Source organism: Rhinolophus sinicus, chromosome 17 (genome assembly GCF_057876585.1).
Source record: "Rhinolophus sinicus isolate RSI-liver-muscle chromosome 17, RSI-T2T, whole genome shotgun sequence".
NCBI classification, from domain to species: Eukaryota; Metazoa; Chordata; class Mammalia; order Chiroptera; family Rhinolophidae; genus Rhinolophus; species Rhinolophus sinicus.
In genome coordinates, this window is record NC_142517.1 from 171057437 (window position 1) to 171071141 (window position 13705).

The 13705-nt window shown below is 32.3% G+C and overlaps 1 protein-coding gene across 1 annotated transcript in view; it reads left to right on the plus strand.

Moving 5' to 3' along the window:
* The window catches only part of ZNF804A (zinc finger protein 804A), a 261665-nt gene that overhangs the window by 243753 nt on the left and 4207 nt on the right, over window positions 1-13705 (plus strand). Inside the window, exon 3 of the mRNA XM_019752851.3 lies at window positions 11794-11924. Within this exon, the coding sequence (XP_019608410.3) occupies window positions 11794-11924 (131 nt within the window). The remainder of the gene's footprint in view (window positions 1-11793; window positions 11925-13705) is intronic.

The window sequence follows — 13705 nt, forward strand, 5'->3', positions numbered from 1 at the left end:
AATTAGCTATTGAGATGATTTATTTATAATGATTTATATAAAAATAGGCAAAAATAAAAGATTTATTACATGCATTTTTCGGTAAATTTATTTTTAACTTCTTAAAACATACAAGTATGGACCATTGCTGCAAAATAAATATATGAATAAAATTGACAGATTAACACAAATGAAATATGGTGTTGATTTTCTAAAACATACGATGTAAAGTGCATTATAAAATATCTTTGACCTTCAGAAATGCACTTGATATTTGTATGTTACAAAAATAAAATGTCATCACATATATCAATAAAGACATTTACTCACACATTAAACTGATTTATTTCAAAATGTTTCTGATATTTATTTTTTAAAACAATTATGCGACTTGATTAGTATTTTTGAAGAAAAGTTTATCTAGGTTTATAAGATAAAGCAACCTTTGATCAGTGAATTCAATCTCAAATGAGATCTATATACAATATATAGAATTCTACCATTTGAATTTAGGCTTATAAAAAAGGAGGAGAAAGAAACTGATCCTTATTGAGTGGTAGGAAACATATGTGATTATACATAGGTGTTGTTGTTTTTTTTCCAGTATACAAATGGGGAAAGGATCACTAAGGGTCACACAACAGCAAATTGTGGGGCCAAATGCCATTCCATGAAATATTCCCAAACTCATCATTTTTTTCATTATAAATACTGCCTTCCTATATATTTAATACCAGTGACATAAATCTACAGGAGAAACTAATGTTAAAAACATATCACAATAGAAATTGGACAATTTCCTGATATACCTTTAGTTCCAGTTTTATTTGTGACAATAATGTTCTCAACTAAAACTAAAAATCCAGCCTCCTGAAGAGATCCCACATTTTCTTAAGAAAAAAATCGTAGTAAATGAAGTCCCTTAACTATTTCTGGAGTTCTCAGGAGTCTTCTCAAAATCTTTAAGAAAGCTCTAGATATTGTTTCAACTTCGAGTATTGTAAATTACACTGGCGATAGGGCTGTCTTTCTCAAAGAGATTACAAAACTATATAAGTTAGCCTGATTTTTTTTCTAGATTGGATTATGCCAAGAGTCTGTATGATACTTGCAATTGTTCAAGTTTAAAGGAGTCCTCTGGAATCTACAATGCTTATTTATTAAAAAACAAAACTGTAATAGTTTTAATGCCAATGATTCTAAATAGATCGCATTCAACTAAATCAATGATTTAGCCAAAAAATTGTTCTTTTTTCCTTGTTCATATTTCTTTCCCCCTTTTATTTCTAGACGTTGCCAACTGGCAATTTTGCTTGATGGTCTTAAAGCAAACTCATTTTGTCTTAACTAATTAAAATAAATACTTGAATAAAATGGTTATTATATTAGAAAATATGGGAACATCAATGCATATTTTGTTTTTTAGGTGAAATTCACATAACAAAATTGACCACAATACAGTCAACAATTCAGTGGCAGTCAGTACATTCATAATGTTGTACAACATTATCTCTCTCTAGTTCAAAACCTTTTCATCACTCAAAGATAAACCCCCACGCCCTTTTAACAATCACTCCCCATTTCTTCCTATCCTAAACTCCAGACAGTTCTGCTTTCTATCTCTGTGTATTTTGCAGTTGTAGCTATTTCACATAAATGGAATCACACAAAATGTGACCTTTCATGTCTGGCTTCTTTCACTTAACATAGTGTTTTTTGAAGGGCATCCATGTTCTGCATTCCTTTTTATGGCTGAATAATATTCCATTGTATAGATACACCACAGTTTGTCTATTTATCATTGATGGACATTTGAGCTTTTCCACCTTTTGGCTAATATATCTAGGAATGGAATTGCTAGGTCACAGAGTAATTATACATTTAATTTGTGAATATCTGAAAAATTGATTCCAACAGCATCTGCACCACTTTATATTGCGAACAGCAATTAACATGGGTTCCAATTTCTTTACATCCTTACCAATATGCTACTTTCCTTTTTTTTTCTGTTTTTTTCAGCCATCCTAGTAAGTGTGAAATAGTATCTAATTGTGATTTTGATTTGCATTTCCGTGGTCTATACTGCCACACACACATTTTTGAATGATTATTCAATAATAGATTTACTTAGGAGGATACAGGCCCGCGTCTAACATCAGAGGTTTCCTCTTCAGCAAGAGTCCTCACATCTCCCCAGCAGTTTGGGGGCTCTTTCCTTTAGCATTCCAAGTTACAGTTTAGTTACAGAGAGAGGAGAGAAATCATATAGGTGTTTGGGGGAGCCACTATGGCTTAGAAGCCCCATCTCACAAATAGAAACTAAGAACTCTTGAAAAACTTTCCATGGACATAGCTTCCATGGTCCTCACAAGGGACAAACCTAGTTTCCACTGAGGGAAGTCACCAGCTATGGCTTCCCACAAAGTATTAATAAATCCTTCACATTCTTCCCAGTCCAAATGCAATTTGCCAAACAGGAGTTATTTTCAACCATAAGCAAAATTGCCTAATAACACAATTGACAATCCACCTTTATTACATGTCCAAGAAACAGAAGTATAAAGTTACACAGAGATTAAATTCCTCCACAGAGAAGGAGAAAATGTTTTCTAACCCTTTACTCACGATTTATTATATAGTAAATGACAAATCATTTGTAACTACATACATAAAAATATTTTTCACAGAAAAATAAAGAATAAAAGAATATATCTATATAATATAATGTTATATTTCCCACAGACTACTACTACTACATTCTCTATATATTATTTTCCCACTATACTTATACAATAGAGATGATGATAAAAATATTAACCAGCTCACAAATATGTCATGTTGTTAAAAATCACATACATAAAAATTCACCAGAATTTATTTTGTTCTTTTTATTGGGTATATTGATTTACTTGTGCATATTCAGAAAACTTGGAAATATTTTGAGTAATTCAGTTATTTCTTAGGCCATAGAATATGAACATATGATTGGACAATCAACATGATGGTAATTTTACTACAGTTTTAAAATGTATCTCATTTTTGTATTTCAAATTTAATTTAAAAAATCTCAAAGTAAACATACTAGTAAGAAAAAAAAGGTAAAATACCATATTGTGGAAAATAAAAGTATAGTTCTTTTAATTTTACATTACAAAAAGAAATGTTACCATTTTGTGTGTTTTCTGGCTTTTTTTATAGATGCAGGTTCATATGGTAATCTATAGATGTATTTTGTGACATTTATTTCTATAGATGCAGATATAGTTGATTATGTTATAAAAATATTAGCCCATTATTTTAATAGTACTATAATACAACAGTATCTCTAATATTTTATAACTTTTAGCATCATTGGTAGTAGCTACATAGTATTTCTTTATAAAATTGAACCATAATTCTTGAATATTCTTCAATTTCTGGCCACTCAAGTTGTTCACGTATTTTTTAAAAATACAAGTGTCAATATTTCTTATACTTCAGTTTCCATTGCTTTCCCTGTACTACCAAAGATCTTACTGAGATTTTTGTTAGCAAATTTTCAAAGCCTTCTATTGTATAAGAAAGTTAATCACTATCATCCTGTGCCAATTCAATTTGACAGGCATTCATGAGCACTTACAATGCATGGGACACTTCTGATTCAGCACTTAAGAAAATGAAGTGAATGGTCAGAAAATCAGTTTTAGACATAGCATACACAGATTGCAAAGACTTTTATATTAGAACTAGAATAAATTTTTGGCCCACAAAGAGAAACTTGAGTTAATGGAATCTAAAGAATGAGAGGCCTTGGGGAAAGATACTGTTCAGATCTGATATGCCATTAAGAGATTAGATGCTTTTAAAACTGCCATGAGAAAAGTCCAAATGGTACACATTCATGATAGTAATGGGAAAAGAAATTTTAAAAAGAGTCTTCCACAAGTTCACTCAGCATAATGTCATTGATTAAATAATGACTAGAAGGAAATTATACTTTGAAGTGTGATACCATTCACTTGAATATCTTAACCTTCTCTAAAGAAATACATTTGCTAACATTCTAATAGAATTCACTGCATACTGTCTTCCAAGAAAGCTAAATTGATTCAGGAAATAGAGATGGTGATTGAGTTGTAATTCTTTGAGGATATTACTTCTATACAAGATAGAGAGCATACTTCGATTTTTCAAAAGCCATTGAAAATAGTCCTTGATAGAAGCAACTCTTGGGAATTCAAAGGAAATTTTAAGCCTGTGGAAACAGTAATAGTGGATGATATATTAACTTACTTTGAAACACAAAACTAGGAACAGAAGTTTTGGAGAAATTTAAAACAGTAATGAATTTACTTGTAGTAGAGAAAACACTTAACAAGGCAATGCCTATTGTTCTAAACATTTATTTAATACCAACTAAATCCATCTTGAAAGGTGGCATGAAAACATTGATCTTAGAATGTAAAAACTAGAAGGAACTTTAACTTTAGATATCATCAGAATCTTTATCTCAGGAGACAGAGATCTAAGAATATGATGTATATTATCCCATCACATATCTATTAAGTGGATATATAAATTAAGATTACATTCAACTGCAAATAAGAGAAATCTCAAAGCTGGCTTCTTTTGTTTTCCACCCCAAATGACATAGGTAATCAGTCCTAGGATGATGCAGTAATTCAATGATTCTATTAGGGAACGGGAGTTCCATATTTTTATTTTTTTATTTTTTTTTTGCTAGCTTATCATCTAGGCCTTCTCTGCCAAGCTGATAGCCTTGCAATTGAAAGATGGCTGCTGTCCATCTAAGACTCACAATTACACATGGGTAGGAAGTGAACATCACGAATCATGGTTAAATTAAAAAAAAATTAAAAAAAAGGAATTTTTCTCTAATGAGACATTTCTTTTTTTTTTTTTTGAGGGATATCTTCCTCAGAAATATCTGCTTATACTTCAGTTAGTGAGTACTGTGGCACATACCTACTTTTTTTATAAGGAGTCTAGGATTTCTATTGTTTTAATTGAGTAACTTTTCTTCCCCCCAAAATTGGAATTCTATTAATGAATTAGAACTTGTAATTGATAATGTGAAGGCAATTTGCAGAGTTCGCCAAAAGCATCAGAACTAAACTACCCGTTGTCTGGTAAAACCTGTATTAATCAGGGTTCTCCAGAGAAACAATAAATAGGAGAGAGAGAAAAAAGAGAGCGAGAGATAGATAGATAGAGAGAGAGAGAGAGAGAGAGAGAGAGAGAGAGAGAGAGAGAGAGAAAGACAGAGATTGATTAATTGACTGATTTTAAGGAATTGGCTCACACAATTGTGAGAGCTGACAGGTCCAAAGTCTGCAGGGCAGGCCACCAAGCTGGAAACCCAGGAAATGACTGATGCGTTACATGCAAGTTCCCAAGACTGGAAGTATAATTCTTCCTGTGGGACTTTAGTCTTATCTCGTAAGGCCTTCAACTGATTGAATGAGGCCCACCCACATTGTGGAAGATAATCTGCTGTACTAGGACTTAATAAGTAAATCCGATCGCTCATCTAATTTAGATGTTAATATCTTATAAAAAATTTCTTTACTGTGGCATTTAGACAGGTGTTTGACTAAATATCTGGTTACTGTGGCATAGCCAGGTTGACACATATAATTAACCACCGTAAGTCCATCTCTTGTCAAGTTGGCACCTATAAACATTTCCTTAAACCATACTTAATCTTCAAATAAAGTCAATAATGATCCATATACTGCCTAACATGTTACATCTATCCTGTATAAAAGAAAAGATGCACTCATTCCCCCAAGAGGTTACAAAGTCTATAGGTGATATTAACTTTTATCCTTAATGTCCTATAACTTAAATACTATGCTGTAAAGTTAATATGTAAATACTATTATGTAATGCATTTTATGTTAAGATAAAGAAGAAAAAAGTTTTACATGTATATATAATTATATTCATATATTTATACATAATAAAATGTGGTAGAAATACCACTGACAATTACAATCCTCATTTCTGTAACTAGTCCCACGGTCAATGTTGGTATTTCTAACTAACTGCCTTGTTCCACTACCCATTTCCTTTTCCCTCAGCAACCACTGCAGCTGATTGTGGTTCTTTCCCTGGTGAGGTGATATAAACCTTCATTCCTGAAGGGTCTAGGCCATTAATAGTACTTCCTGATGTGGGTAGTTGTAGTCTTCCATTGACTATAGTCATAGAACTTGGTAATTCTAAGAAACACAAAAGAGATCTCCTGTATTCCAGACATAATCTTTTTTACCTCTATAGTGGAGGAGCAGTCCATTTTCTCCTTCGTACTCATAATCATTCATGTCATCCAGCACAGTAACTCCCTTCTTTACCTATTGACTCAGGGGCATAAGGAGCCCAAATCAGAAAAGTAGCAGATTTAACTGCCAGTTCATTGGAACCATTGATGTGTCTCCTGGTGGAATTATTGTTCCAGTTGGAAGTAAGAACTCTAAGCCAAAGAAAACATAAAGTGTGGGTACAGGAAGCAAAAAGTTTGCTAGTGGATCACTAGTGGGTAATAGTGAGTGGTGCCACCTCCATTTCCACCCCTTGATTTTTGAACCTTTCAATCCTAGTTATCAGAGAAATAGAACTATATATTGGACACTGATTCAGAGCAAATACAACCTCCTAGAGAATCTTGCTCGAGCCCTGCAAGGTATTGCCACCTAACTGAAGCTGTAACTGAGTCTTCAGAAGACCATTCCACTGTTCTATCAAACCAGTTACTTCAGAATGGTAGGGAACATAGTAAGACCAGAGAATTCCATAAGCATGCGCCTTTCGCCATACTTTATTTGCTGTGAAGTGAGTTCCTTGATCAGAAACTGTGCTGTGTAGAATATCGTGATGGCGGATAAGATATTCTGTAAATCCATGGAATGCAGTTTTAGCAGAAGCATTTTAGGGAGGGAAAGCAAGTCCATATCCAAAGTCAACTTCTATTCCAGGAAGACAAAACACTGCCCTTTTGATGAAGGAATCTGTCCAATGTAATCAACCTGTCTCCAGGTAACTGGCTGATCACCCCTGGGAATGGGGCCATACTAGGGGCTCAGTGTTGTTTTCCATTGCTGCCCAACTGGGCACTCAGCAGTGGCTATGACCAGGTTGTCCTTGGTGAGTGGAAGTCCATGTCGCTGACCCATGAATAAGGATCCAGTCTGGTTTCACCACTTGCATGTGACTCTGGACGAGTCTCTAAAATTTGCTTAGCTTCAGTTTTGTCTTCTCTAATATGGATAATAAAGCTAGCCTTGTTTGCCCATATGTTTATTTTCAAAGTAATGTATATAATATTGCTCAACAAATTTTAAGGAATGATACCAATTCTAAATAATGAAATACAATCCGGGCCAGCCGGTGGCTCAGGTGATTGGAGCTCCATTTGCCTAAATAATGAAATATAGATGGCTAATATGTATGTAAAATATTCCAGCTTTCCTAGAAAACATATGAATTATAGGCAAAACATTAATGATACATCACTTATTGATTATTAATTAAACATATTAACACTGATGCTACCGAACATTGGGCATGAGATCTACTCTCATATATTGTTGGTGGGGGTGCACAAATGTTGTAAAGTTATGAATAGCATTTTGGAAAACTTCAAAAAGTGTACATATATACCTTTTGTTCCAGTAATTCTGCTTCTAGTATGTGTACATATATACCTTTTGTTCCAGTAATTCTGCTTTTGTATGTAACTAGATGCATAAAATATAAGGACGTTCATGAAAGTTTTGTTTGCAATTGTAAAGCAATGTAATTTAGTTAAATGTTTAAGCACAAGCTAATGAGTTATCTAAATCTCTTTCTCCATCCCTCCTTTGCCACATTGATTACACCTTTGCCAGTATAACCTGAGGCCAGGATCATCATAACCTTCCCAACAATTCAATACTATGAGTTTTCTGAAACCATATTTGAGGATTAATGGCCCATGTTGTTCTTGTGACATTTTGGTTCTCTATAGACTAATAGAAGTAAATCAGAGGGAAAGTAAGGTAGGCCCTCTGAGATGGCATCATAACCAAAGAATATTAATTCTTTATGTTTGTCCATTCTCTACCTGCGTATTTCCTAATCACATATTGAATTATGTGGCAGTGCATATTATAATTTGTTTGGTAATACAGTAATGAGACCACATTGTTCCGCAAATTCCTTTTACCATTCTAGTTTTCTGACTCTTGCTGACTGGCATTCCTGCCTCGACATTTATCACTTAGAATTTCTTTTGAGTGATTCTCAATAAATTGTTGAGGAAGCTTTTGAAATAACATGGATATTTCCGTTAGCCTTGGAGGTATCTTGTATATTTATTTGTGTGGAAGTTTTCTTTCCATTTGGCATTCTCAAAAGAATTTACTTGGTTTCTATTATTTACTTTTCATAATCACTGTACTAGATATAAAATATGATGTAGGACTTTATTTTTGCTTCAGAAAAATACAAGAAAAGATATAAAGACTGATTGATTCTAGCCTGAAACTAACCAAACTATTTGGCCAGGTCTATAAGCTCTGCAACTGAATAGTTCCTAAATATTAGGCAAGCCCATTTACCTTGATATCAGAAAGTCTGTCACTGAGATAAGAGAATTATCTGTACAGAGAGGGAGATTGAGATCCATAGGAACACTTGCATGTAGCGTGGTGCTTCTTGACAACCCCTACAAAACCAAAACAACATTTACATTCTAAATATACACAGTTCTCCATACCAGCATTTAGGGGCTGATTCCAGCCATGTTAATCACTCAGTTATATCACAGATAACACAACAGCACTGGCATTTGATAACTGACAGACTCCTACATATTTAACTACTATGGAAATGGATTAATTTAAATCATAGTGGTCAATCTCAAACAGTAAATAGTGAAAGTCTTGGCATTTTTATATACTTGCTTTAGAAAAGAAGCTTGGATTTTGTTAGTAGCATTGTATCATAGTTTTAACTGAATATATATATATATATATATATATATATATATATATATATATAATAGAAGTTATATATAGGTAGCTGATAGATAGTAGATAGATAGATAAATAACTAGAAATTAACTTTTATCCTAAATATTTTATTAAAATAGTCAAGTCTGTCTTTCCTGTTTATTATCTCCAGTATCCCAAAAGACCTAGTAGGAAATAAATTATCTCAGTTTGTTAAAATATCACTATTTATAAATAAGAATGTAAAAAAAAAAATCTTTAAGCATTAGTTTTTTCCTTGGTGTTACAACTTTTATCTTGTTTCATTTTGCTTTGCACTTTGATCTACGTATTTAATTTAGAGAATTTAGCTTCTATTGCCTTTCAGATTCTCTGCTATCATTCTCCTAGCACCCAAACAATCTCATGATTGAATGTCTCTTTTTCACAACGGCAGGTAGTATTTTTCAGTAAAGATTATGCATACCCTTTAGCTCACCCAATTGCTCACATCAAATAAATCACCAATTCTGCTTTTTCTCCCCACTGCAATTGCCTTAAAAAAAAAAAAAAGCTTTTCATGTTTCTTACCAGGATCATTGTAATATCCTACTTATGGGTCTCCATGTCTTTAATCTTGTTCAGTGGCAAAATTTCATGTATAGTGATGCCAAAAGAATTTTGACAGAGTGAAAATTCTATAGTGGCATTGAATTATTTAAAGTCCTTCAATGTTTCCTCCAGTCACATTTCATACGATAAACAGGGATCCCATGATTTGGTTGGACTCTATAATTCATCAATTCTCTTCACTTCCACACCTACATTCTGTTCCACTATACTTCTTTACATGCAATTATTTTTTTAGAATTTACATGCTCCAAATTCCATATTTATACAAGACTGTTTGTTTTTGCTGAAATATCCTCCAATGCTCAAATTCAACCTTGATTCTTCATGCTCCTTTATATCCTTCACGACCCAGATCAGATGTAATTTTTCCCAGGTAGCCTTCCTTGGGATTTTGTTAGTCACCCAGTCTGTCTCCTATATGGCACAATAACAATACCTCAACCAGTTAGTTCTGTCACCTCTTCCTGTGCGTGTCCTCTCCCTAATCTGCAAAATGCTTATAAACATACACTCACATACTTGCCTACACATAGTCATAAACTAAACGCAGACATACACTAAATAAAGGTAAAAACATTTTCCTTAACTTTTTGTTTAAAATCTCAGCCACTTAGCAAATTGGCTGTTAACTAATTGTTTCTTGAATGAGTCTTATTACTGCAAAGATTTAGGAAAGAGCGACAACCAAGACTATGAATACCTAAAATTTAGAGTAAAACTTTCTTTCCCACTTATACTCTAATTTTAGATCTTTTTTATAATCAATTTAATGTAGATTATAAAATTGTAGCTACTTTTTATAGTTATGTCAAAGTAATGATGTCACAGAGTTTAACTTTCTATGAAATACTTGTACAATTTAGATATTTATGACTTGATCTTTAATCTAAATTCAACTCTGAATAAATCCCTTCTTCACAAATATGTCAATGCAAATGAGCAATTTCAAAGCATCTTTGCAATTTTTTAAAATAACTATTCTAAACTCTTTTAAAATAATTATACACACCTTATATTAATCCCATCAATTACAATATTAGATTTTATTTGAAGCTTAAGCTATAATACTATACAGGTGAAATCAAGCAGATAGAATCCAGGATCACCAGGAAGCTAATTTATTGCTTTAGCATCACTATATTTTTTTTGGAGGGGGGAGGGTAGGAAAATTCCTAATTTGAAGGCTCCAGTGATTCACACATAAATCAACAAATATTTACTAAGCAGTCATTTTATAAACAGGCATTGTTCTAAGCCCCAGCATACATCAGTGTATATGTATAAGGCATTTATTAAGACTTTGCTTCATAAAAATGTGATTAGTGTATGTTTTATTTTCTTGGAGTCCTACTCTTAGACTGTAACATGACAATTGCATAAGGACATGATCCTTCATGAGAAAACATAGTACTTTCATCATTTTTGACAACTGTACTCTGTCTCTGTGAAATGCTATAGTGAAAATATTTAGGGCAAGGGATCACTTTGGGGTCTCTGAAATCATGTCACAAACATGGCTACCAATTCTATTCGAGTTGACATGCTCTTTTTTCTAGCCTTCAAAGCCCCCAAATGAGCCCCTTTTTTATTAAAATGAAAAAATATACTCATTGTAAAAAGAATTTCCATAAAAACAATATTAATTTTCTTCCTAGATCTTGAATTAGTTGTGTAATGTGCCTGATATTTGCAGGGGGTTGGGGGAAGGTGGAGAGTTAAAATCACATTAGTATAGGTCATTTGCCTTATGGATTAACATGAAACATTTACACTTCTTAGAAAATAAGAAAAGGACCAGGTTATTTCGAACATAGAGCACATTAATAAATGATGAAATTTATTATATATAACTGAAATACACAAGCTAATTTCATTTATTTGAAAATTAGGGGTTTATAAGACTCCAATACTTTATCTGAATTAGGTGGAGAAACTTGGCAGGCAACAATCAATAAGCAGAAATGAAAGTTTTCAATTCCAATTTACCTAAGGCATGGGTATATCTTTTAATGTAGTGTAACAATATGCGTTAGCATTTTTGCAAGCCAAAAAGGCAAAAAATATATATATTTTTTTCTAAATTGATTGTCACAAATGTATTTTCCTTAGATGAGGTCAAAGATGATGTATTAGAAAATTCTCACAATTTAGTAACTTTAACACTGCTGTATACCCAAATACTATTAATAATTTCCATATTTTTTAATAGAGACTCAAAGAACTGAAACAAAGAGAATTTGCTCGAAATGTAGCATCTAAATCCAGGAAAGATGAAAGAAAACAGGAAAAGGCACTCCAACGCCTACATAAGCTGGCCGAGCTAAGAAAAGAAACTGTATGGTGAGTGTGCAATGAAATGTTAACTTTTCTGAAAATCTAATGATAAAAAAAATGGAAAAAAAGCATAGAAATAAAGGCCACAAATTTATTTATTTATGTACCCAAAATAAGAATCACATTTTCATTGCTTTCTGTGGATTTTAAACAGTAAATTGAATTTGAATTTTATGCAAACACATGTTTGATGCACATGTCAATTTAAAAAAAAAAAATTACTATAACTTTAATTTGTAAAAAAATAAATTTCACATTATTGTATTTAAGCTATCTTACTTGAAAGTTATTCTATTTCTTGCTGAAATTCAAAGCATTTGATTGAATAACTGACCAAAGCACCATCTTATGACCTTCGTTATAAATGGAGTTTTAAGAGGAAATTGCTTCTTTATATATATTATAAATTTTATTGGGAATATTGGGGGATGCTGTGTTTCTCCAGGGCCCATCAGCTCCAAGTAATTGTCCTTTAATCTAGTTGTGGAGGGCTCAACTCACTGGCCCATGTAGGAATTGAACCAGCAACCCTGTTGTTCAGAGCTCGCACTCTAACCAACTAAGCCACCCAAGGAAATTACTTTTTTAATTGCAAATTTGGAGAACATTCTTTTGAAGTTAATTTAAGAATATAAGAAAGGGGTCAGGAAGACCCTATACATTTCAGAGGCAGGTCAAAATTAGTTTCACTGTGAAAGAACTATAACTGGGCTATTTGATGTTCACAACTGTTACACTTTGACCTACTTCTAACAGAAAGCAATTATACTGTTACAATTTAGAACTTACAATTCAGGCCAGGGCCATGGTATGAAAAGAAGACCCCATTTAGAGTGTCCTTTCCTCTTCCTTCCAATAAACAGGCCTCTCTTCCTGTTGTCTATGGACAAGCTATTTTATATCAAATTGATTTTGCACAAAATAGTTTAGGGGATATTAATACATCAAAATATTGTTTGGGATACCAAATTGGAAAAAAATCAAAATAAAATTTAAGTGTATATGGAATCCTATATAGAACTATTAAAATAAAATATAACAGCTATTCAATTATATCAACTAGATATTTTTATTCTGAGTAGTAATAAATGAAAATTTATACAAGTACAAGTTTATGTTATAGAGAATCATAGGACCTATGTATTTTAATTTCCTATAAGTAGTATTTCAAAATATAAATTCTAATGTTTTAAAAGAAATAGAGTTAATAAGATATGCACAAAAGAAGCAATACTTCTTATCTAAATTACTTTCCTCAGTATATGGTACATATTTCACATTATACACACACGTTTTCACATGCACATAGACCACATACATACACACACATGATTTTTCCCATTAGTTTAGCGCCTCTAAAGATGTGCACCTAGGAAGTAGTGTTGTTTTTACTATCAAATAAGGCAATGAAACAGTTCATTGTGTTAGAGATTAAAGAAAATATTCAATTAAAAATTTTTGGCCAAATATAAATCATAAGAAACTAACTTTTTAAATAACATGGAAATTCTGCATAATATGATTCTGATATGTAGGTAGTTTCTTGTTTATGTACTGGAGAGTATATATAGTTCTTTTAATCATAACTCACTATTTGTGATACTGAAATTCCAAATAAATAGAAATCACATTTTAAGTAAATAGTCTTTATCTTAAATTTATCTGTTATTTACTGTATATTATGATACCATTTATAACTCCAGGGTAATTTTTAAATATTAGGAATAGCAATTCCAAAGACTCAAAGCTCACATCGAGCTAGTATTATCACTTTTTTATATAGCAGC